This window comes from Astatotilapia calliptera, chromosome 19, assembly GCF_900246225.1.
Source record: "Astatotilapia calliptera chromosome 19, fAstCal1.2, whole genome shotgun sequence".
Classification (NCBI taxonomy): Eukaryota; Metazoa; Chordata; class Actinopteri; order Cichliformes; family Cichlidae; genus Astatotilapia; species Astatotilapia calliptera.
Window position 1 is genome coordinate 7,049,794 of NC_039320.1, and position 26,210 is coordinate 7,076,003.

General features: G+C 44.0%; 1 protein-coding gene across 2 annotated transcripts; it reads right to left on the reverse strand.

The window, feature by feature from the left end:
* Window positions 1-44: 44 nt before the first annotated feature.
* On the reverse strand, window positions 45-26,177 carry rtn4ip1 (reticulon 4 interacting protein 1). Of its 2 annotated transcripts, none has more exons than XM_026152746.1 (9): window positions 25,673-26,160; window positions 21,445-21,596; window positions 20,175-20,243; window positions 16,017-16,141; window positions 14,645-14,693; window positions 14,085-14,221; window positions 13,826-14,009; window positions 9,116-9,208; window positions 45-289 (listed from the first exon to the last, which is right to left on the reverse strand). In XM_026152746.1, the coding sequence occupies exons 1-9, from the start codon at window positions 25,953-25,955 to the stop codon at window positions 164-166; spliced, it is 1,218 nt and encodes a 405-aa protein (XP_026008531.1). In that variant the 5' UTR covers window positions 25,956-26,160; the 3' UTR covers window positions 45-163. The 2 variants fall into 2 exon arrangements, with proteins under 2 accessions (XP_026008531.1, XP_026008530.1); XM_026152745.1 differs by lacking the exon at window positions 45-289 and adding an exon at window positions 8,535-8,976 and having other exon boundaries at window positions 25,673-26,177.
* Between the last annotated feature and the right edge of the window lie 33 nt (window positions 26,178-26,210).

The window sequence follows — 26,210 nt, forward strand, 5'->3', positions numbered from 1 at the left end:
GATCCTCAGCAAACAGTGGAAAAGAAACAGCCACACAAACCTGATGAAAAGGTAAACAATGTACTTTGGATAGAAAACAAAGTGCAATGTGTCTTTGGTTTTGTGGGCGGAGTCTATAAAAGCATTGACAGCACTCAATAAGAAAAGCCCACGATGTGCAGAGCTATACGTCGTCGCCCCCTTTGCTGATCTGGACTACCGTCTTTCCTCGGGCGTGACCCTTCTCCACCTTCTCAAAGGCCTGAGGCACTTGTGAAAAGCTGAAGGTCTCCTCCACCACGGGCCGGATCTGAGAGGGAGGAGACAAATAAGTGAGCAAGTTCTCTTAAAGTGTGTTTCTCCTTATAGTCACAGCTCCTGTTCCAGTGAGGATGTTCACATTAAACGTGGCCAAGTCAGTATATGGCTGTATCCCAATTCAGGGTCTGCAGCCTTAAAGGCCGCATTTTAAGGCCGATTACGTCACCGCGACGCGACGAAGGCTGTCCCAATTCAAAGGCTGCTCGAAATGCGGCCCTGAAATGCGTCCTTCATTTCCCTGAATTTTAAGGCTGTGGCAGTGTAGACTTCGTGGCCCAACATATCCCAGAATGCATAGCGCGGCGGTGGTGTGGATAATTTTGCCGAAAAAAAACGGCGGATGAGGGGCGCCCGAAGAGTAAACTTTAAGTACTGAATATTATGTCACTTATTTATGTGCAAATGTTTAATAACGAAGAACATTAAAACATTACTGTTGGCCACATGTCTGCAAAGTTATGTGACATTAGTGACGTTTGTACGAACTTGGTTTTAGAGCCTTTACTTTAAAATATACGCCGTTCAATAGCTGAGCTTAATCTTACAGAGAATGATCAAAGATCATGTAGAAACAAACAAATGAACAAAAGATTTTCACAAGCCTCGCACTTCCGGCCTTAGCGGTCTTTAAGTACGCGGCCCTTGAGGATCGTTGAGGCTGCGCACTTTAAGGCTGCAGACCCTGAATTGGGATACAGCCATAGAAACATGTTACAGTTTGTCTCTCCCCGCTCGCACTGTTAACTGTTTAAATATCTGTTTGTTTGTTTGTTTGTTTTGTTCTTTCATTTTTGTTAGTTTTTACTTCCGGAGCAGGGCATGCAAGACAGTGACGTCATGGCTAAGATGGCAGCCTCCATGGTGGAGGGTGGAGAGGATTCGTTTCGGAAGATATTCAAGTTTTACAGGAGAAGGAACCCCCCGCCGGACCTTAGCGACGTCATCGACTTTTCCAGGTGTGCGCCCGGTGAACAGGTGAGAGCAAAGCGCGCTCCCGGCGTCTAGCAGCCATCTTTCTCCTTGTTCTTCTTCATGGGTCAGTTTGAAGTTTGACTTCTCTGACCAACAAAGTGAACAGTTCCACAGGTTACCTCCACCTGCCCTCACCTGTCCACTTTCATTTCTGATCAAACTCACCTGGATCGATCATTTCATCGATCATAGCGATGACTGTGTGTCACAGAGGGAAGTTTGAAGGTGGTCGAAGCAGCAGACAGGTGTGAGGGTCAGAGTTCAAACACGAACAGTCTGAATCTGCAGATCACCTGAATCCACCTGACTGACGTCACAGTGGACTGGGTGTCACCTGACTGGTTCAGGTCTGCTGAAGAACAGGTGCAGACAGCACCTGAGCGAAAATGATTTTACAACCCTGACGTCTGCTAATGGTGTGTGTGTGTGTGTGTGTGTGTGTGTGTGTGTGGATTGTTCCAGTTAACCTCGACACCGCCGCGGTGAGCGATGTGGAAGCCACTAGAGTCGGATTACAGCCCGTCAGAGAGTGGCGAGCCTTCGGCCTGCGAGGACACCCAGGTACACGCTCACGTCAGAGTTTAAATAAAGTTTGGATGCGTGCGGTCTGGTTCAATTCAGTCCGGCTGTAAAGAACCAAATAACAGCGACAGTTGCTTCGCGGCGCCTCGTACTGTGAGGTAAAGCGTAGGGAGAAGCCGGCTCTGAGGCAGGTTACTGAGAGTTGGTCTCATTTTTCCATGTTTCAGGAACTGAAGTGTTTTTAGTCTAGCTCAGTAGAATGGTCTCGACTGTAATGGACAGTTCTGATTGGCTGTCCACTGGGAACGTAACCGGCTGGAAAACGAGAAGCGCGGACTCTCCTGGAGCGGCTGCGCTGGGTCACGCTGGGCTATCATTACAACTGGGACACAAAGGTGAGCATCTGCTTCACCTCTTTACTGCTGCTCCTCCAGCAGCACAGGCGGGGACGGTTTCAGAGCAAACGTTTGCCACGGTCTGTTGTGGCGCCCTTTCTCTTCATCTCACTCCTCCCCTCCTGTTTGCAGACGTACTCTCCCAGCAGTCACACTCCTTTCCCACGTGACCTCCACCTCCTCTCCGCTCACGTGACAGCTGCCTGCGGCTTCCCTGGCTTTATCTCGGAAGCGGGAATCCTCAACTATTACCGATCAGACTCTTCTCTGGGAATCCACGTGGACGAGTCGGAGCTGGACCACACTCGACCGCTGCTGTCGTTTAGGTGGGACGCTTGTTTTTTCACCGTCGTTATGCGAAGGACATGTTTGAATTCCCTGTTTTTCCGTGTTGTCTTTACAGTTTTGGTCAGTCAGCCATCTTTCTCCTGGGCGGCCCCCGCAGACAGGACCCCCCCAGAGCCATGCTCATGCACAGTGGGGACGTGATGGTGATGTCAGGGCCCAGCCGCCTTCTGTACCACGCAGTCCCACGAATCCTCCCCGCACCTCCGGGGCGTCTGGCATTAGAGACGGGGGGAAGCATCCAGACCCCCCCACCACAGGAAGGCTCCGTGGTGGAGCCGGTGTCCGAGGAGGAATGGGCTGTCTGCTCCAGGTACATCCAGAGCTCCAGAGTGAATGTGACTGTCAGACAGGTGCTGGCACCTGGACAGAAATTTCCAGAAACTCCCCGTTCTCACCAAACCACGGACCCTGGACAGACGGACGGATACGATGATGGAGAGAGCGGAAAGAGGAAGAGGAGCAGCAGTGACTCTCCTTATGCTGCAGAGACTCACTGAGGGCACTTACAGCACGGGCCTCCATGAAGGACGGCTTCTGCTTGGTTACTGGGTTTATTTGTTAAAGGATTTATGTGGGTCAGTGTGCTGCCAGAGACGGGACGAGACCCGATCTAAAGATGAACTCTTAGGAGTCGGTGCTAATCTGGATCTGTTAATCTGTTAAAATGATTGTTTAACGATTGTGTGAATACAGTCCATGATTCAGTGAGCAGTAGTCATGAAGAAAGAAGATATAATCCAGTACCCAGATCGAGGTCTATGTATGTATGCAATGTTCTCTCTAAGCTGTGCACATGCGCACTGCTGGCACGTCTCAGCGCACAGAACATCTGCGTTGCGCACAAAAAAATCTAACCTGAATTGAAATTAAAACTTTAACAATTCTGTTTTGCAGTGTGAGTCAGTGACTGGCTGCTCCCGTATCCCATAGTCCAGCCAGTGATGCGATTCACATTCGTATATACGCAGCTAACCAACGTGGTTGACAGGCTATGACACGTTAATGACAACGTGTACAACCATTGGAGACGTGAGCAGGACAGACGGAACAACTGACGGGAAAAGTGTGGACTTTATACCAGTTTTTAAATTGTGTTGATCGTTGTTTATATTTACTGCAGGAAGAAACGGTAAAAACATTGTTTTATAAGGAAAACGCTCGAAAGCCTGTGAGCAAAAACAAAACCAAAAACACCCTCACTGTGAGAGATTTGCGCCATAATCAGTGTGTAGTGTAGTCAATAGTTTTGTTGTGTGTGTCAGAACAATGATGCAGAACAGCTGATTGAGCTGTAAATAGTTTGAGACACCTTTAAAAAGAAAATAGCTGCAAAAATAAATAAATACCTGAATTACTTTTTTGAAGAAGTTTTTAATTCTTCTTTTTTTTTTTTTAATAGAAGATGTGATATATATATATTGATGCTCATGTCGCTATCAGCTGGATAGTGTAGTGGTAAGACTCTACGTCTTTGGAGTGGGAGTCACAAGTTCAAGTCCTGCTTGAGCGTCTGCATCCACTGCTTATCTCTCATGGTGATGAGGTACAACACATGTGCTACGGCAAGGAGGAGTCAGGACGCCAAGACAGGGGGGATATCGTCCTCCCCGAGGTCGGCAACGTCAGGAAGAAGCAACATTTAGCTTAGAATGTGAGGTTTGTTGAGAGAGTTACAGAGTACTGAACTGGTGGCATCCTTCAAAGGCTACGTCGTGTTAAGAGACGTTACTCATAAAGCAACAGCAGGCTAAGATAATCAAATTACCTGTCGTAGGATGTTAACACTTGGAACTGGAAGTAAAAGTAGTAAAAAAAAAAAAAACTACTTACTTGAACCAAGATTAAACTTTTATAGTATTTAGTTAAAAGGAAGAATAAATAGTTTTAACTTCCTAGTTTCCTACACAGGAGGAAATTTGATCATCTTAGCCTGCTGTTAGCTTTTAGAGTAATGTCTCCTAACACCACGTAGCCTTTGAAGGATGCCACCAGTTCAAGTACTCTTAGAACTCTCATTGCGCTCTCAGTACTTGATCTCTCTCTCAACAAACCTCACATCCTAAGCTAAATGTTGCTCCTTCCTGACGTTGCCGACCTCGGGGAGGACGATATCCCCCCTGTCTTGGCGTCCTGACTCCTCCTTGCCGTAGCACATGTGTTGTACCTCATCACCATGAGAGATAAGCACTGAATGCAGAGGCTCAAGCAGGACTTGAACTTGTGACTGTCACTCCAAAGGCGTAGAGTCTTACCACTACACTATCCAGCTGATATCGACAGGAACATCAATATATGTATATATCACATCTTGTATTAAAAAAAAAAAGAAGAATAAATACTTCTTCAAAAAAGTAATTAAGCTATTTTCTTTTTTTGCAGCTATTTTCTTTTTAAAGGTGTTTCAAACTATTTACAGCACAATCAGCTGTTCTGCATCATTGTTATGACACACACAACAAAGCTGTGGACTACACTACACACTAACTATGAGATAAGCACTGGATGCAGAGGCTCAAGTAGGACTTGAACTTGTGACTCCCACTCCAAAGGCGTAGTCTTACCACTACACTATCCAGCTGATATCGATATGAACATCAATGTATGTATGTATGCTCAGTCCCAGGAGGAGTCGTTTGGATGTCGTTGGTGTCAGTGAGCTTGCACTGAGGAAGGGAGTCAAAGAAATACTTGAGGATGTCTTTGTCATCAGACACCTGCACACTGCTTTGCTGGGGAGACCTGCCATTAGCAAGCTGGAGCTTGTGGCTCGTCTTGAGAGCATAACTATAGAGACGCTTAAAAAGTGCTACCCAAAGCTGTGCAGTGGTCTCGGTGAAGTACGTCAGCCGTACGACATCAAACTGAAACCTGGAGCTCAACCTTTTTCCTTGAAGACGCCACGGAGAATCCCGTTGCCTCTGATGGACAAAGTTAAGCAGGAGCTGGCCCGTATGGAAGAACTAGGGGTGATCAGCAGGATTGAGGAGCCAACTGATTGGTGCTCAGGCATGGTGGTGGTACCGAAGAAGACAGAAGATGTACGCATATGTGTCGACCTTACACACCTCAATGAGTCTGTGTGTCGAGAGAAGTACATACTGCCATCGCTGGAGGAAACATTGGGCAGATTGGCTGGTGCCAGCATATTCAGCAAGCTGGACGCTAATATGGGGTTTTGGCAGATACCTCTGACGGAAAGCTCAGCCAAATACACCACTTTCATCACTTCTTGACGTAAGGGAAAGGGAAAATGCTTATGAACTTGCAAATTAAAAACATGATGCATTTAAAGTAGCCCTTTTTCATTTTTATTTAAGAAGAGAATTTGTTCTAGTGTGTGATGGCCGAACCTGTTCCTTTTCATGGAGATCATTTCTCCTGCATTAAGGAAATTCCCTTCACATGGCACAGAAGAGGCTGGAGTGCAGAGAAACTGGTAGAGATGCAGTTATACAGTCTACCTGGGCCCCACAAACTATCAGCTAAAGAGAATAAATAGATTAAATTGCTGCACATTTGGCAGACTAACATTTTCAGATTAATTAAACAATAAAATATATATTTTTATAACATTACATGTAAAGAGTCAAGTGGAAGTTTTTCTAAAGTTATTTAATGATATTTATATTATGGAAGCAGATTTTTTGACATTTTAAGTTTTTTCCCATTATAAGATAAAATAAACACGCGCAAAACAAAAGCAAACGGCCACAACACAAAGCTGGAAAACCCACCCGACTGACCAAAATCAACTCAAAATACTCCCACACAACAGAACCTCCTCTATTCCTCGCTGGTTTCAAATCTCTCAGTGGAATGATCAGTGGTTCGCTATCTGTCACCATCAAAACACTCCACAAATCCCGCAAATGATTCACTTCCTTTTAAACCATTCGGACGTCACTGATCACGTGACTCTGGCCAAACGAATCAAGCTTCGATACAGTGCTTCTGAAGCACTGTGTTGATTTTTTTGACACACGCACCGGAGCTTCAGCTTCAAGCGGGCCATCACTAGTGTCTAATATAAAGAGAGCATAAACAGCGTACTGTCAGTGTAGAGGATGAAATCAGCCAGGACAACTCATGAAACATCTGCTCACATCTGGATGAATCCAGGTGTGTACATCCACAGAGAGCAGCAGGTCAGCTGATCACAGCCTGTACACTAAGAAAATCTACTGGAGCTTTTAATTATTGTGAGCTTGATTCTTTTCCCCACACTGAGACATTATAACCACTTTTAGTGTTCCCCCACCTGAATCCACTTTAACCCCTGACTGCACACATTTCCTGTTTAGAGGCAAAGTCCCCTCTACAATGGAGGCAACAGGAAATAGAAACATATTTTTACTTTCCTTCTTTTTCTCTGCTCATGTTCAACTGAACTGATTCAAGATGAGTAGAATTATTAGAATGAAAATTTAGACTGAAATAAAGTTTGTATTCCTTTCAAATAATATTATTTTACCATTACATTAATATAGCACATGGTTCAGGCAGCTTTGGACACAAACAGCTGGAGCCACAGCTGTGGTTGTGATTTGAAATTGTATAAATAATTGTATTGAATTGAATAGAAATGTCCTCCAAAGAGGTGCTTTTTACTTTCAGTACATTTCTGAGCCTGTACTTTTTTACTTTTACTTGAGTAAAAGTTGAATCAGTACTTCGACTTTACTGGAGTATTTTTCAACACTAGTATCTGTACTTCTACTTAAGTACAGAGTGTCTGTACTGTTGGCACATCTGAACTTGGCAGAATAAACCTGTTTTCATCTACAAACAATGTCACCAAAACCTGTCACAGCCACCATACTGTCCTTCTACTGCTGCCACCACTGGTGTAAGCTACATTTTCAGAAGAGTAGTTTTAGTTTTAGAAAGGTGAGAAATAAAATGTGCATGTTACTCTACTCTGAACCGTGTTTTCAGCTTTATTTTTATTATGTGGCTATTTTAGGAGACTCGACCTGTTGTTATTGACCTCTGGATTTCTGAAGCATTCAAATAACAAGTCACACGAACATGCTAATGCGACCTTCATCTCTGTACCTGACGAAGGTCACACAGACCAAAATGCTATAATATAAATAAGGACAGCGAGTGAAAGAAAGCATTGAGTTTCCAGCTAATCTAAGCTTCACGCTAGCTCCATAGTCAGCATAGTAATGACCTGTCCATCGTTTCATTTTGTAAACATCATGCACAGCATTTAGAAAGCTGCTCACTTCTTGATGGACCCACACCTTCCACCATTTTAGTGTTAAACTGTTATTACTGGTAAATCACTCGCACTGAGTTTGTTACAATAAAAGTCCTGCCAGCTACAGCTTAGAGTAGGTTTACTTTTGGTTTTTCTAACATTCCTAATACAAAGATCCTTTCTTCTTTTTGCTATATAGATCCCTGGTGTTGGTCATGCCATAACATGTTCCTCCAGAGTGCGTACATGCCAACCCTCCCGATTTTTCCAGGAGAATCCCGAATTTCAGTGCCCCTCCCGAAAATCTCCCGGAGCCACCATTACTCTTGTTACTCTTTCTGGGTCGCAAAATAAACTTTTAACATATTTTCAGGTGAGAATGTAGCTGAGTAAACTTCAAATAACTTAAACATGTTATTGTTTGGCCTTTTTCAGTGTTTTATTTGTTCGTGAGTAAATCGGTTTGGCTGAGATTAAAGTTATTAGATTAGATTAAATAAAAACTTTATTAATCCCTCGGGGGGGTTCCTCCGGGATTTTCACACAGCTGACTAAACGTCAAACAGAAAACTGATTAAACAGAAGTGTGAGATGGTCGAGAATCTACGTCAGCGTCTGATTATATTTTAGACAGCAAGGAGCAGACGGCTGAGTTTCACTCCACTGAGAGAGCTCATGACTTAATTCTGAAGGCTAGACCGTCCCATTTCACAAGCCTCGCACTTCCGGCCTTAGCGGTCTTTAAGTACGCGGCCCTTGAGGAACGTTGAGGCTGCATACTTTAAGGCTGCAGACCCTGAATTGACAAGTTACCCTGTAAGCCAAAAGCACAGGCTGCTCTGAACACACAATTTATCAGTTTTTTCAACTCTTAGAACTCTATGATGTCAGAGGCACAGAAGCCACACCCACCCACTACAAATAACAGGTTTTGATTCCTCAACACAGGAGTCTTCCATGAAAAGAGGCAGCTATGATGGACTTCCAGGTGAAAGAGAATGAGGCGGAGCTAACAAGCAACGGGTGCCGTTGATGGAAACAGCCAAACAGAAGAAGGTTTGCACAAGGGCACGTTTCAGATAGAGGGTAAAGTGGGGAACTGGAGATATGAAGTTGTGAGCTGGGTAGTGTAGTGGTAAGACTACACACCTTTGGAGTGGGAGTCAGCTGTATATGTGTATATGTGTATATATACGAGGCCATGACGTCTCCAGAAACATCCAACCAGGGGGGCTATTAAGGAAAACAAGGCAGAGTTGAAGTAGCTATGCTCATTTTTACATACAGTCTGTGGTATTTAACGTGCTAACAGTGTTAAACCACGATGGAACAGCATCCATGTTCAGCTCGCAGGGTAAATACAGCGTCATACCTGTTTTGCATCCACCATGTCCCTGATTTCATCCAAGGCACAGCCGCTGGGTGCAAAGAATCCCCAGCGGTAATGAACTCCTTTCATCAGGTGCTGCACGAAAACAGCAGAAAAAAAATGAATCAGCACAAACACAGAACACTGAAATACTTTAATACATTTAAAATAAAAGACAATCATAATGTAAAGATATATTTCAAAAAACAGAAACATGATGACTTATTTTGATATTATTGTTGTTGTCTTTATGAAACTTTTAATTTAAATCGTGTTCCCATTGACATATTTTCTAGTTCCATTTATTTTTAATATTTGTGCTGATTCAATCTCATCAAACACAAAGGGAGAAATATATTTGATGTAATGACCAAAATATGAATAAATAAAAGATAAAAACGTGGATAAGGACAGATTCACACCAGTTTCGGTTTGTTTGTTTTTAAAGCTCGTGTTGCTTAAATACATCTGTGAGTCGATAACAACCCACAAAACTCAAGTCACCGAACACCCAAACTATGAATCAGCTGCTGGAAAACCTGCGCCGTCACAGATCTGAGTTCAGATTACACAGATTCTGTAGGCGCAAAATAATAAGACAATGCTGTGAATCAAATCGTCTGATATTCAACAAACACAGTGTGCGACAAAAGCAGATGACCCCATTTCAACCCTTACACTTCTGTGGAAATGGAAACAGTCACTGTGTGGATATATGATGCAGGATGAAGGTGGTAAAGAAGGCCAGGGTGTGTGTGTGTGTGTGTGTGTGTGTGTGTGTGTGTGTGTGTGTGTGTGAGAGAGAGGGGGGGGGGGGGGGGGGGATTGGAAACTTAGTCTCTGTGTTAAAGGAAGCGAAAACACAAAGTGCACAAACACACAGTTTCATTTGTTTCCTGTAGATTTGCTCCAGGTATACCTCCATCCTGCTTCACCTTCAAATCTTCAAAACTGATGTTATTCTGGAATAAGTTAGCGTGAGTAGAATATGTGCCAGCCTGCAACCCCCACAGTCTGACATCAACTCAGTAACTTTACATTTAACAAGAAAAACAATGGAAGGTTTGTGGGGCAGTCCCGCCCTGTTACCGCCATCCACGCTCTTCTTCCGCCTCCTTCCTGATGCAAAGGTTAAATTTACTTTAAAATGAGAAACCAGAACAAACACGACACTGATAGAAAATTTTGAAAAATGACAATAAATTTGTGGTTTTTCCCTTTTTTGGCAAATTAACTCGAGTCTTATAAACAACAACTGTATACAAGAGATGGATATGGCCACTGTGACCCAGCTGTGCCTTTTGCAGTCAAGCTACCATAACAGGAGCCAGAGTCCTGAGTTTCCAGCCTCTTGGATGGTCTGTTAGCACAACAACGTCACAGCTGCCACAGTATTAGTCACACAACTGCATAAAAACATGCAAACAGCACAAATACAGGTGCAGATCCGGGTCTGTAATAGCTGAGGTGGAGCTGAGCAGACTGCTAGCATGTATAGCATCCACCTGTCAGTCAAAGAGGCCACACCCCCAAAATACTGCAAACTTTAAGTCTTAATAAAGTTTTAAACGGGTGCATTACAAAAACATCCTCCCCCTGTGCAGCTGATATGAAGAGAGACTTTCTGTATCAGGCCGTAAACAGGCCGAACCTCACTGCTGGAGCCTCTAGTGGATCTCAGAGGAACTGCAGCTTCTTTTTCTTTTTTCTTAATTCGTAAACATTTATGATCAGGAACAAAACAGAGCTGACAATATTTCAGCCTTGAACATGACACTTAGAAACCTGTAAAAACAAAACAAAACAAAACAAAAAGATTCATTTGTTTGAAAAAGCCAACGATGAACGTTTGGACGCCTGGAACGAGCTGAACATGAACCTCTTCTGTCCTGAATGCCAGCATCTTGTTTTCGCTCAGTTTTGGTTTCATTTCAGCCTCTTTCTCTTTTGTCTTTTAGTCCATGAGTCATTCCTGATTAAACTCTCCTCCCTGCTTCAAAGTTGTGCTGATGGCTTAAATCTAAGAGCTTTTCATAAATGAGGATCAGATCTGCAGGTCGCAGATGAGCTAAAAAACATCCTTAAACACTAAATGCACCACGAATTATCATTCAATGTGAATTTGATATTGCAAAATCATTCGTGCACGGTTACCTGTGTGTGTAACTACATGCAGAATTTGGTTGCTACTACAAACTTTGTGTTGGGGAATTTCAGTTACAGTGGTTTATGCCGCCGTGGAAAATGAGACTAACCTGAAACTCTGAACTACTTCTGAAGTTACCCACACTTGCCTGACCTCAGACGATGTTTCAGATACAAATACTTTCCTTTTTAATTTGAAAACATTTGACACGAATCCTCTCTACACATGCAACACATGGTACTGCTGTTTATTTTCCATTCCCCACCTACACTGAGCCCACAGGTTTCTGGACAATTATTCATTTTTATGTAATTTCCACAAGAATGACTAGTTTGACAGAACTGCAGCTATTTTTACAAACAGCTCCCCATTTTGAGACGCTCAAAAGTAAGTGGACAACTGACTGACGAGCAGTTTCAGGACTGGGCGAGGCCTAAACCTTTGCTAGTTAATGATAATAAAAGCAAACTATTTTTGAAGTTGACTCAAAGTGTTGAACTTATATTTGGTAAGTGTTCGCTCAGACTGAAGCGAAGATCCAAAGATGTCACTGCTCAAATCAACAGTCTGGGACATGTTTTAACTGTACATATAAATAACAGCCTGAGACAAGTGAAGTGTATGATGACAGAATCATTTCCATGATTTACACAAACATCATCACCACATCGAATCAGGTCAAGAACGCACTGAAGGACGTAGGCGTTATTTTTTCATGTCAACAATAAAGAGACGGCTCCATAAATGGAAATATTGAGTTACGACCACAGTGCGCAGCCACTGGTTACGCTAAAGAGCAGGAAGGCCACATTATGCTTCAAATACATTTATGTGCAGGGTTCAGGAAACCAGTTTGGAAAGATTAAACCCAAATGAAGTTAGACCAGAATGATAGAAGCAGGATGAGTGTGATGTGTTCGAGGCTGTACTCTCTGCTCAGATTCATACACAGCTCCACAGCAGGTGGATACGATACTACAAAAACAACCCAAGAAATGAGAGATTCTACAACGAGCAAGTCAGTCACCGGATCTCAACCTAACAGAGAAGCTTATCAGTGCCTGAATCCAACACTGAAGGCAGAGAGACCCACCGGCAGGTCTGCAGAGCATTGTGGAAACACCGAATCAGCCAGTGCCCGTGACTTCTACACTTCATTTGCTGACAGCAAATGAAGTTCATGCTGTTAAACTGGAATTAAAGTTTCCATTTCAATCATATATTTATTTATTACTGAATTGAAAAAAAGAAAAAGATGTGGCTTAATGTGTAACCGCTCATATTTCCACAAAGACTGAAGGGTGTAACTTATTGTTCTAAAACTCTAGATTATCTCCTTGCATCTCGCTTCTGCATCCTTTGCTGTGCAGAGCAGAGCACAGCTGTGGATTCTGTGGTCGGGTGAGTGCACTGCATGCAAAGTGCAGGCTGTTACTATAACACCCACAGAGGATGTGAGTGCTTGTGCGTGCGTCTGTGTATAGGTGGACGATGTCATCTGCTCCGACAGAGAGTTTAGGAGTTCAGGACAGTTTTCTTTATCTGCCTTGCAGCAGGGGGCGGGGCCTCAGCCACCAGAAAGTAACCTGCTGCATTTTCACATTTTTTCCACCTGTTTCTTCAGGTACCATGTCTGATTTTTAGGGACCTGGAAGAAATGTGCAGAGTATAAAAGGAACACAAACCTAAATTTATCTGCAGAAAGTCCACAACTGCACATATTATGACACAAGTCAGAGCTACTACTGGAATAAATCTGTTCTAATTCTAACTTAGATTCCATACTTGGCAATTGGGAGAGAAAAAATATATTATTTTGTAAGAACAACTCGGCAGACAGTCAAAAATGGAACCTAAAGGACAAAGTTAAACATCTGTATGAACTATTGTGTGGATTTGTTCATTAATAGCCAAACATTAGTCCCGTGTCTGGCCCAGGAGCTCCTCCCAACAAGGCATGTCCAAAACAGCATCTGGATCAGATGCCAAACAACCTCGGCTCTTCACCGTCAGCTCTCACAGAGGAGCTCGATCGTCTTCCTTCGCTCTACCGCAGGTTGCAGTCACATGGTGAGAGTAGGCGTGTAGAACAACCACAACATCAGCACCTTCAGGGTCATCACAGCGTGCAACACTGCACCTCGCACTCCTGAAACACAGACTCCTGCATTCAGGGCAGAAATTCCTCCCCAACCCAGAGTGAGCACTCCACCCTTTTTCTGGTGGAGAATCATGACCTTAAACTTCAAGGTGCAACTTTTCATCCCTGCAAACTACCACGAGATTCTGAGACCACTGCACCTACAACCTTTGCTCATGAACATTATGAACAGAACTCCAAGGGCAGGCGTGGTGGAGTACAAACCCCACCAGGAACAAGGGCAGTGATACGAGCCAACCTTCCACTATAGCTGTACCCAAACCCAGGTGTTAAAATTGAAAATAAACACCACTGAATGTGTCTGTCGCTGGTTTAATATTCCGACCCTACAACCGAGAAAACAAAGTGTAAAAAACCTCCTGTTTCTATGAAAGTTAGAAAACTAAACAACTCCATCTAAGCTTACTTTTAAGGCCTTGCTGGCCACTGTAGCGGCGGACTGCATCATGCCGTCAGCTACACCCAGCCTGTCGGTGTTCTGCATGAACGGCGTCACCAGGGTGACGTACTTGGCGCCGCTCCACGGCTTCAGCAGCTTCAACGCCCAACTCTCCGTGTCACCCCCGACATTATCCAGGATCAGGTCGAACCTTAAAGATAACAAAGTAAATCAGACCAAGATGACAAACGGAGGCAGAGATTCAGTCGGAGTGAGGCCTGCTTACTTCTCCAGAGCGCTGAGCGGCTCCTCGACGGGCCCAGCGGTGTAGTCCACCACGTGGTCCGCCCCGAGCCCCCTTAAGAACTGCTCGGCGTTCTGGGAGCAGGTAACGGTCACGTGGGCGCCCCACGCCTTCACCATCTGAGCAGGAACAACATCAGACTTGTGTACAAGTTTCATTTCGGTTAAATCAAATGTTTAGTTTTTCATTTTAACCATGATGAAGAAAAAAATGTAAGAATTTGTTCTTTTTAAGCTAAAGAAGTGCAGTTGTTTTTTTTCTCTAATATTTAAAGAGAGATGGTGTTGAAGCTGATTTTAAGGATATTTTACATGTTTAGCTTTAATGTGTTTTTACCTAGTGGAAAAACTCCGGCTGTTTTTTAACGGTTTACGTCTGCGATCAGACGTCAGAGTTAACTGTGCTTAAATCAAATATTAAATGTGAGACCAGGTGAGCGTCTAACCTGTGAGCATTTTTCAGATCAAACGTTACTTCATTGTGACATGGCGAGTGTTTAGGTGACCACAAGTGGTCATTATTGTCCAGCTTTTCATGCGTACCTGTACAGCAAACGTTCCCACTCCTCCAGATCCTCCAAGGATCAAAATCCTGCAACAGAAAAGCCAAAACAATGAAGGAGACAACCGAAGCAATCACCTGGTCAACTGAAGGGAAACCCGGCGACTTTTCCCCCAAAAAAGAAAAAAACAACTACAAGGAAAAAAACGTATTTTTTCTCCTTTCAGCTTGCAGGTACTTTCAAAATAAGAGCGAGAAAACTGTCTTTTATCAAACCGATTAATAAAGGCAAACATTAAAAAGCAGCTGGTTGTGTTGGTCGGAGGCAACTGTTATACAAGTGTGTTCATGTTAGCAGGTAAGCTAACATTAAGCAGAAGAAACCTTTGGTCAAATAGAAACAAAGCTGCGATGGGATAAAGTCAATGCAATGCAGCTAATATGAGAAACATAAGACAATAATTCTAAATTACTGCATGTATCTGCATCATGTATTAAAACAGGACTTTATTTACCTGAAGTTAAAAAATACTCTCCATGCTTCCATGTTGTGTAACATGAGATCCGAGGTTCAATCCTGCTGCTCGTATTTGTATTGTATTTCTAAGTTGGTGGTTTTTGTCCTCGTGATTGTCACATGAGGGTTTCAGGTAAGTGTCAGCAGGTGCCTGGTGGATATGGCCATCACTCAGTCACCTGTGTTGCACTGTTGGTACTTGGTACACGAAGCAGCGCAGGCACTGATACAGCTGTTTATTATAGCTCAATCTGCACTGTCCACAACGCTTTGACTTTTCTCCACTGAGCAGTTGCTCGTGTGTTTTTCATCCAGTCTTCCTCCCCTCACCCCCAACAAAGGCCTCTTTGGTGAAACAAGCGTCAGGTTAGTTACATCGCTGTAGCTGGTTTATTGGTATGTTTCCGGTGGCTCATTTTATTTACACTGAGACTGATGTGGGGTAAGGACATTTTTCCCTCTGTTTTGTCTTGCAGGTAAATTAGTGCAAATTGTAAACACACTGGTCAGGGCTCATTACCCGGTCCAATCTCAGGACTTAATAAAAGATATCTTTATAATTATCAGGTTCTAAGATGAGGTTAGTACAACCTCAGATGAGCCACGTGTCGTTATTTATGCCACAAAAAGCACAGATGCAGAAGCAGTTTGTGAGGAATGAAGTAATATTTGATGAAATGGCTAAATGTTATTAACTAATCATTAGGGTGGCGGTGGCATGACTTTGGCCTCGTCTGATTGGTCAATTAATCAATTATATTGTTTCACTCATCATATTATTTGCATCTAGAGTTTACGAGGCTCCTTTTAGATCCCGCCTTAAGCGAGCTAAAAGGGGCTCAGGAGGAACAGTTGGCGAGCTTCACTGGGATGGATTAAACTTTCCATGTCCTCACCTCTTGTTGGCACAGTTGTCCTTTCTCAGACCGCCAGTATTAACCAGCGCTGACCAGGCGGTGGTTGCCACGTAGGGAATGGCAGCAGCCTCGATGTGGCTCAGACACTTTGGTTTGTGGGACACCTAAACAGGACAAACAGTAATAATAGCAGCAGTTAATAAGAGCAGCAGCTTCCTTTAGTCATCATGAAAACAGCTCATCTCTACATTTTAGAGGAAGTGAAGCAGTAAAAAGGAGTATTGGTGTCATTCAAAATAATTAAGGTGGGGGTGACTGGGCTAAAAAAAAGTCAGGATTACAGTATTAAAATATATTACAGGGAAAAAAAGGAAATTTGATAAAAAAGCATCACAGTTCATAGCTTATCGTCTATACAGTGACAAATGGGACCTTGAACTTGAGTAGGATTCAGATTAAGACCAATCAGAGATCGTTATGTAAAATCTGACTGAGTTATAGTTCTTGTGAACTGTGACAGGACAAACAGACAGAGGCTCAGTAAACCTTCACCTGTATGAGCTAAAAACCCAGAACATTTACAAGAAAATAGACTCAGAGTAAATTAAACTTTAAAAAAGTAGAAGCCCCTCCACGTATCGCTACCTTATCGTGGTGGAGGGGTTTGTGTGTCCCAGGGATCCCAGGGGCTACGTTGTCTGGGGGCTTTTGCCCCCCGGTAGGGTCTCCCATGGCAAATTGGTCCTGGGTGAGGGACCACACAAAGAGCGATTCAGAAGACCACTATGACAAGACCATCGAGGGAACAGTTCATCCTGCCCGGGACAGAGTTAGGGAGCACCGGGTTTACCGCTGAACCTGAGCGGTGTTTTGTTGTTGGACTTCTGTGCAAACCACAGTTTGGCCATAACGAACACCATGTTCAAACATAAGAGTGTCCATAAGTGCACGTAGCACCAGGACGCTCTAGGCCACAGGTCGATGATGTATTTTAATCGTATCACCAGACCTGAGGCCATATGTTTTGGACACTTGGGTAAAGAGATGGGCTGAGCTGTCAACTGCTCACCACCTGGTGGTGAGTTGGATCAGGTGAGGGAGGACGCTGGACAGACCTGGCGTGTGCTGGGAAAGGCTAGCAGAGGCTCCAGTCTTTGAGAGCTTCAACAGCATTCCAAGACTGGGGACATTGAGTCCAAATGGACCGTGTTCAGCACCTCCATTGCTGAAGCCGCTGCACTAAGCTGCGCCCGCAAGGTGGTTGGTGCCTGTCGTGGTGGACAACAGAGGTGAGGGGAGTCAACGAGCTCAGGCTTGGTTAGCCTGTGGGACTCCGGAGGCAGCTGGTAGGTACCGACAGGCTAAGCAGAAGGTGGCTCGGGCGGTGCCTGAAGCAAAAACTCGGGTGTGGGAGGAGTTCGGAGAGGCCATGGAAAAAGCAACCCGTCATGTGACTCAGGAGGGGAAAATGGTGTTCTACCTGCACTGTGTATAGTGCGGGTGGAGTTCTGCTGACTTCGACTGAGAAAATTGTCGGGCGGTGGAAGGACTACTTCGAGGACCTCCTCAATCCCACTGACACATCTTCCGAGGTGGAAGCAGAGTCTGGGGACGAAGGGGATGACCTGCCAATCTCTGGGGGCGAGATCACTGAGGCAGTTAAACAACTCCTTGGTGGCAGAGCCTCTGGTGTGGACAAGGTCCACACCGAGTTCCTGAAGGCTCTGGATGTTGTAGGGCTGTCTTGGTTGACACGCCTCTACAATGTTGCGTGGAGATCAGGGGCAGTACCCCTGGACTGGCAGACCGGGGTGGTGGTCCCCATCTTTAAGAAAGGGGACCGGAGGGTGTGTTCCAACTACAGGGGAATCACACTCCTCAGCCTCCCTGGGAAAGTCTATGCCAGGGTGCTGGAGAGGAGAGTCCGTATGTTAGTCAAACCTTGAATACAGGAGGAACAATGCGGTTTTCGTCCTGGCCGTGGAACACTGGATCAGCTTTGATCACGGTTCGCAGCAGAGTGTGAAACGGTGTGAATGACAATTAGCACCTCCAAATCTGAGGCCATGGTCCTCAGCCGGAAAAGGGTGGAGTGCCCACTCTGGGTCAGGGATGAGTCCTTGCCACAAGTGGAGGAGTTTATGTATCTCGCCTTACTTAAATCCCTCCAGGGAGAAGGACAGATTGGTGCTGCTGACGCTGTACGGGTCTGTTGTGGTGCTTTTACACTAAGCTCCCAATTTACTGGTCGATCTATGTCCCTAACTTCACCTATGGTCACGAACTGTGGGTAGTGACCGAAAGAACGAGATCACGGATACAAGCAGCGGAAATGAGCTTCCTCCGAAGGGTGGCCTCTCCCTTAGAAATAGGGTGAGAAGTTCAGCCATCCGGGAGGGGCTCAGAGTAGAACCGCTGCTCCTCCACATCGAAAGGAGCCAGTTGAGATAAATGGTAAATGGTATTTGTATAGCGCTTTACTAGTCCCTAAGGATCCCAAAGCGCTTTACACAGTCATCCACACACACACTCACACACTGGTGATGGCAAGCTATGTTGTAGCCACCCTGGGGCGCACTGACAGAGGCGAGGCTGCGCCACCGGGCCCTCTGACCACCACCAGTAGGCAACGGGTGAAGTTGCCTACTGGTGGAGATCAAAACTCCAGACATCGGGAGGCCCTCAGAACACAAGAGACCAAGGAAGACCAACAGAGGGGCAGCTGCGCCACTATCCCCGAAAGAGCTGACGAGAGTCCCAGATGAGGGGTCACTCAGCAGCCGTGGAGCAGAAGCCAGGGGGGGTTGCAGTGACGTGCCCATGAGTTTATCTAAAAACCTTCAGTTTAACTTTCACTGACCGTCACCGTCTGTCAGTTTAGTTTATTTTGTTGTTTTTTTTCACACTGATATTGAAACTTAAACTGTGTAACTAGGGCTGCTCGATTATGGCAAAAATGATAATCACGATTATTTTCACTGAAATTGAGATCACGATTATTTGACGATATTTATTTAACCCTTTAAGACCTACCATAGAACCAAGTCCACCAGAGCTTATATTATTTTTATTTTTACATGTTGTAGTGCCATTTGTGGGAGCATTTCAAGTTGCTATACATCAATACAACTGTTATAGCCCATATTTTAATAATATGTATGCATTAAGTCCATAGTAATTACATAAATTGCAAAAAAGTGCAATAAACTACAAAAAAAATTGAAAATCGCTTTTGTTTTGTTTACATATATTTCTACTTGGAGAAGTTTAAGAGGTTTATCCCTCAAAACTTTAAATACAATAAAGTTGCAAAAAATAGTTTCCCACCACAGGAAATTTATTTTGAGTGTCTTCATAGTTTTATTTTGGAGATACAGCAATTTTTATATACTGCAGGAAAAACAAAAAACAATCCTATGATGCAAATTTGCAAAGAAAACAGCAGGTGCATCATTTCACTGTGGGAAGTGTTACGAACAGCTGATAGGAACGGCAAAGCGTGTTTCTGGAATATTATGTTTTTGTTCCTGCAAGCGCTTTTTATGCAATTTTTGCAAAGCTATATGTGGAAGGAAACCGTGACCGAGGACAAGCTGATGGCATCAGATGTAAGTACAACTCCTCCGGTTTCATATGCAAAACAAATTATTGCGCTAGCTTACACGGTTCAGATTCTACAGGGATTTAAAAATAGTTACGCAAAACGGAGCGTGCTGCTCTGACCGGCTTTAAAGGGTTAACAACAACTTTAAAAAAATAATATAAAATAGTGTGCAACACCACTGAAGTTTTTTTTTTTTTTTAAACTCTCTTTTCAACCAACGGCAGTCACTCTCCAAATAACTTCTGCTTAGCTTTCCGAGCTTCCCTCGGGTCCTCTTAATCAGCGGTCTCCACCCTTTTTTGCGCCACGGACTGGTTTATGCCCGACAATATTTTCACAGACGGCCTTTAAGGTGTCGCGGATAAATGAGGGAGGGGCTAATAATCGGCTCAGTCATTTTTAATGATCGTTGAAAGCCCAGATCGTAATCGTGATTAAAATTCGATTAATTGAGCAGCCCTATGTGTAACAAACAAAAATCTAAATAAATAAGGAAACTGTTTCTGCAGAACTGACACTGATGAAAGTTTCCACTTCACAAACAGGAGAAATGAGACATTTATGTATTTTAAATACATAACGCTGAGCATTACCTCGTTGGCGCTCAGCAACACAAACTCCGCCAGGCTGCCCTGCTTCCACGGCGGGATCGCCGCCCAAACCTGAGGACGACACACAAACGGCTCAAATCTGCATTTCTGTGCAGCTAGTTCAGAGAAACTTCACACATGTGCTCCTCTGGGAAACGGTTACGGATGTAGTAAAAAAAGCAGAATGACTTCATGGGTGTTAAAAAATACAGTACATTTAAAGTCACAGCGCACACACACCTACACACACACACAAACACACACACTAAACTAAGTAATAAACTAATTACTTTTGAACCCTAACCTTACTTTTGAAGTGATGAAATACCTTCTTTGAGAAGTAATCAATAATTAGTAAATAATTACTTTTTTCAAGTAACTTGACCAACACGGGTGGTGAGAAGATAAAAATGGAGCTGTGAACTGAAAGGTCCCAGAAGGAAATAAAAGCACATTTTTTAAAAATGCAGCATTTAAAGAGCATTTGTGACCTTTTGAGGTATTGTTACCAAAATGGAGAACAAGCCAGATGTTATGACTGATAACAGTTTAACCTCACAAAGTTATGAAGGTGTGACGTTTCCTCTCATTTCCTTTGTGATATTTGTGGGGCAGCGCAGTGTGAAGATGAAAGTAAAATATATTTCACACGCCAGGAGCCTCATGAGGGCTGATGCCAGCCGGATGCTGACTAAAACTAATAATTAGTTGTTGTTTCTTTCCAAACTAGAAAAACTTGAATCGCATACATGGATGTCCCTCACCAGGATTCATCCGCTTGCATTTGAACACCGTTTTCTGTGGAGCCAATGTTATGTTACTCTTTCAAAGAGAGGGGAAGAAAAAAAGCGAGAGATGAAAACAACTGTGTTCGCGTTAAGGTATGAATGCCGTAAGTGCAGAACCAAATGTTCGACCAATAAAAGTCTATTGGGATCAAGTTGTACTGGTTTCTCTGAAGGTGGATGTAGCCAATCACACGGGCTCTGCCACGCCCACTGAGATTGTTAGCACCATTAGCAAGTGCAACACTGTCAGATTAAATTAACACAGAAACAAAAACACTGACTTCAGCAGATCAGGGAATTGTTTCCGGGTCAGCAATGTTGCCAACTTGTAGGAAGGTTGTATTCTTTCTGAGAGCAGCAGCACAGCGTAGAGGAAAACCTGAGGCCTTCTGAATTTTCTCTCTTAAAAGGGTTTGTTGACGGCAGCCGTGAAGAATCACAGTTAATTGGATTCTGCTCTCTGTGCGTACACCTCTTGTCTTTACCTCGTCCCCCTCTCTGAAGTGCTTCACGTCCAGGCCGCACTCCATGATGACCCCGGACACATCCCGGCCCAGAACGAGAGGAAACTCACTGCCCGACTGCTTGATGTTCAAAGGATCTCTCTTCATGGACAATGTAGCTGCGCCGTAGCCACCTGACGGGGAAAGAGTTTATGATTATTACATAAAGATTTAATGCTGTTTATGAATGTTTGTACTGGGACGTCAAAGTAATTCACCAACTGTAATTTTCAGCTCCACATTTTCATTCTTGGACAGTTCAAATTAATCCTTTATCCTGCCCCTCAGTCCTAAAGTGTCTCTTAAAGTAACTTAGCAACATAATTAAAAGGAGCATGAATCCAAAACTTCCTCTTCAAACTTCCTATAATTATTACTACTTTCAAATTCACGCGTGCAGCTCCTCAAGGATCCGTTCTCGGTCCTCTTCTACTTCACAGAGCGTTTTGAAAGTACAGAGGTCACAGATGAAGTTTATCATACTGAAGCTTTACTCAGATACAGCAGATAGAGTAGACGGTTGGCTGGAGTGTTTACATCAGCGGTCCCCAACCCCCGTGCCTCGGACCGGTACCGGTCCGTGAGTCGTTTGGTACCGGGCCACGAGAGTTGAGGCTCAGGTGTGAAATGTATGGTTTTCAGGGTTTTTATCGGTTTTCAGCGTTATTTTGTTATCATTTTTATCGTTAACTCTGTTTTCCTGGGTCTTTTCACGTGTGTTATGAATAAATCTTCTTTTTTTCGGTACCGGTACTAGTTTTATTTTGTTGTATTTATCCGCGACACCTTAAAGACCGGTCCGTGAAAATATTAAAAGGTTGGGGACCGCTGGTTTACATACTACACTACATACTGCCCTGTCACACCTGGAGAAGAGAGACACGTATGTGAGAATGCTGTTTGTAGATTACAGCTCAGCATTCAATACCATCGTTCCCTCGAAGCTGGACAGGAAACTGCAGGATCTAGGACTGAGCAGCTCCCTCTGCAGCTGGATCCTCAGCTTCCTGTCTGACAGACGCCAAGTGGTCAGACTGGGCAGCATCACCTCATCCCCCATCACACTGAACACTGGTGCTCACTAGGGCTGCCACAAACGATTATTTTGATAGTTGACTAGTCACCGATTATTTTTGCGATTAGTCGACTAATCAGATCATCATCCATACAGCTTATTGCACAAGCAGCATCTGCTCTTATATAACCATCATTAGCTTACAGCTTTAAGTGTTTACGGTATGTGCTAACTAAAAATAAAGACAAGATGATAGTTTATTAAATTTTAATGAAATTTGCAGATTGTTTTGGTGAAATTTAATAAACTCCTTGCTATCTAAAATATAACAGGACACTGGAGTATATTCTGGAGCATCTCACACTTCTGATAATCAGCTGTCTGCTTGACGTTTATTCAGCTGTGTAAAAACTTTAATCTCAGCCAAACCGATTTACTCAGGAACAAATAAAATACTAAAAAGAAGCCAAACAATAACATTTTTAAGTTATCTAAGTGACTTATATATGTTTAACCTGAGTAGCGAAAGATGGCGGTGGGTTTGAAAATGATTTGCCCGGAGTCCGCTGTTCTCACGGCTCTAGTGAGCCTTGCCTCCGGCTAGCTATCGGAGCGCTTTTGAAAATATGTGGTGTCTTGATAAACTGAGCAGATATTTGAGGTTTCCACAGCTACATTCTCGCCTGAAAATATGTTAAACGTTTATTTTGTGACCCAGAAAGAATAATAAGAGTAATATTAAAACTAACTAGCTGCTGCCATTGTTGGAAACTGAGCTGGGCTGCGCTATGAATTCTGGGACACAGCTTCTTCTTCTTCGGGGTTTAACGGCAGCTGGCATCCTTGTACATGCAGTGCTACCATCTTCTGTTTCAGTCCGTTATTACACTCTTAAATCCTGCTACTTATTCCTGCGTCTTTTGTGATCTTACAAAGCTTCAAACGAGCGTCGACTATTAAATCAGTCGTTGACGATTGTGATAGTCGACTAATCGTGGCAGCCCTAGTGCTCAGTGTGTACTGAGCCCTCTCCTGTACTCACTCTACACCTACGACTGCACGGCCACTAACAGCTCCAACATCATTGTAAAGTTTGCGGACGACACTACAGTGGTGGGTCTTATTACCAACGGTGATGAGACAGCTTATAGGGAGGAGGTCAGCGCCCTGACCCACTGGTGTCAAGACAACCATCTCACCCTCAACGTCGCAAAGACAAAGGAGTTGATAGTGGACTTCCGGAGGTGCAGAGAAGTACACACCCCCATCACCATCAACGGCGCTGCTGTGGAGAGAGTGAGCAGCTTCCGCTTCCTTGGTGTACATCTGGCTGAGGATCTTACGTGGTCAGTACACACAAACAAAACAGTGAAGAAGGCCCAGCAGCGCCTCTTCTTTCTCAGGAGACTGAAAAGATTCGGCACAAGCCCCCACATCCTCAGGACCTTCTACCGCTGTGCCATTGAGAGCATCCTCACTGGATGCATCACCACCTGGTACGGCAACAGCACCGCTTACAAACGCAAAGCTCTCCAGAGAGTAGTGCGGTGCTCTGAACGGATAATTGGCGGTGAGCTTCCCTCCCTCCAGGACATCTACAGGAAGCGCTGCCTGAGGAAAGCGGGGAGGATCATCAAGGACTCCAGTCACCCCAGCCATAAACTGTTCAGACTGCTTCCATCAGGAAGGAGGTTCTGCAGCATCCGGTCCCGTACCAGCAGACTGAGAGACAGCTTTTTCCATCAGGCCATCAGACTGCTGAACACTTCATAGACACCTCACCTCCACTACTGGAACTTCAACATTATGCACTCCACACTGTACAGTAATGCCACTGTTTTGCACAATATCCAACTACCAACCTCTGTAAATTTTATCTATTTATTTTACTCTATTTAATTTGTAAAATATGTATACACACACACACATATGTACACACACGTAGACATACATATTTAGTATACGCATTCAGTAATATGCATACACTCTTATATTGTACATATATTTATTCATATAATTCTCAGATTTAGCCATTCTTATATTTGCTTGTTCTTATGTTATTGCACACCTCTGTTGCTTGTGAAGCTCGCACACAAGAATTTCACTCACATGTACTGTACCAGTGTACCTGCACATGTAACGTGACAATAAAAGTGATTTGATTAGATTTGAAAACAACCAAAAGAACAGTTTCCCATCAACCCCCTCAGAATCACATGTTTTATTACACTGTTGTTTGTATATTTTATCCATGCAGGCATGTGGTTGATAATATGATATCTCTAATAATGCTGGTGCTCAGAGTAGGTCAAAAGAATCATGCTGTGCAAAAACAGGTGGTTGAGGTGCACCACACACATCCCAGTGACATGTTTCAGAAAGACTTTCAGCTGAAATGATCTAAACCAGGGGTGTCAAACTGAAATACACAGTGGGCCAAAATTCAAAATGGAACAAAGTCGCGGGCTAACGTTAATATTTATTGAAAAAAAAAAAAAAATCTTCCTCCAGATATAAGAATGAATCTTTTCTTATGGACTCAAACAAGTTTAGCTGAAAAACTGAATATGGAACAGCAAAGCTTAATACTAAACAATATATATATTAGCTGTATAATACCAGTAGGTCAGCTCTGATAGTAATTTGGTATGGCTTCGCGGGCCAAAATGTAATTAGGCCAGAGTTTGACACCTGTGATCTAAACTAACAGCTCTGTGATAATCACAGTTTTTATATCATCACAGTGAGTCATGCACATTTTATTCCTCTTTTAAATTATTCCACTCTTAAAAGTTTTAATTTATTCATTCATCTTCTTCCTTTTGTGCACTTTTCCATTACTGAGCTTCTTTTTTTCACCTGTTATAGGCTGTGTTTATTGTTTTGGCTACAGTGATTTTCAGATAAGTAAATGATATCTTATCTAACGGTGCCTATAAGAGCTGCCCCGGGGGACCCTGGAGCTGGGCCCGGGCCCGGGCCTCTGGCTCATCCTGATAAGAACCACGGATTTATCACAATGTGTTTTCTTGCACCTGCGTGCAAAAATTTAAACTGTGAAACAGACTTTCCACAGTGATATGCTGCGGTTTGTGGAGGAGAGGCCACTCTCATTCTGACTCTTTTCGACCACAGAGCAGAAAACAACCGCTGTGCGGCTGCTGTTCTCGTTTGCCAGCCTTGAATCGCGCTCACCTCTCATGGCGACGTCGATGGGGCTGAGTCCTGCTGCAAACACCTTGACAATCACCTCATTGGGATAGTTGATGATGGGAAAGCTGGCGTTCTTGGTGAACCGTAAGACCTCATTGCTTCCGTATTTATCAATGACCCAGGCGGGCATGACAGTCCTGCACCTGCTGGAGGTGCTGAGCAGCCTGGCGCACCTGGGCAGGGAGCTGTGCACACCTGGAGACTCGCTCAGGTGGAGCAGCACCCTGCTGTGCACCAAACGTCTCAGAGAAGTCATCTTTAGCATCTCACAAATACAACTGGACGCGCAGGCGCATTCAACGTGCGCAGATTAGAGGGTGAAGCTGGTTGAAATCTGCCGCTACCTGCTCTCTCTGTCATGTAAACACACGTGGAAGTCTCACATTCATCTAAACGAAGTGGAAATGCTTAAAATCCTCATGTGGAAACGTCCTTCCGCTCTTCCCTAACACCGGCTTCCTCCTCCGGTGTCTCCGCCAATCAGAGCGCAAGTTACTAAACCGCTGTCGAATCACAGGCA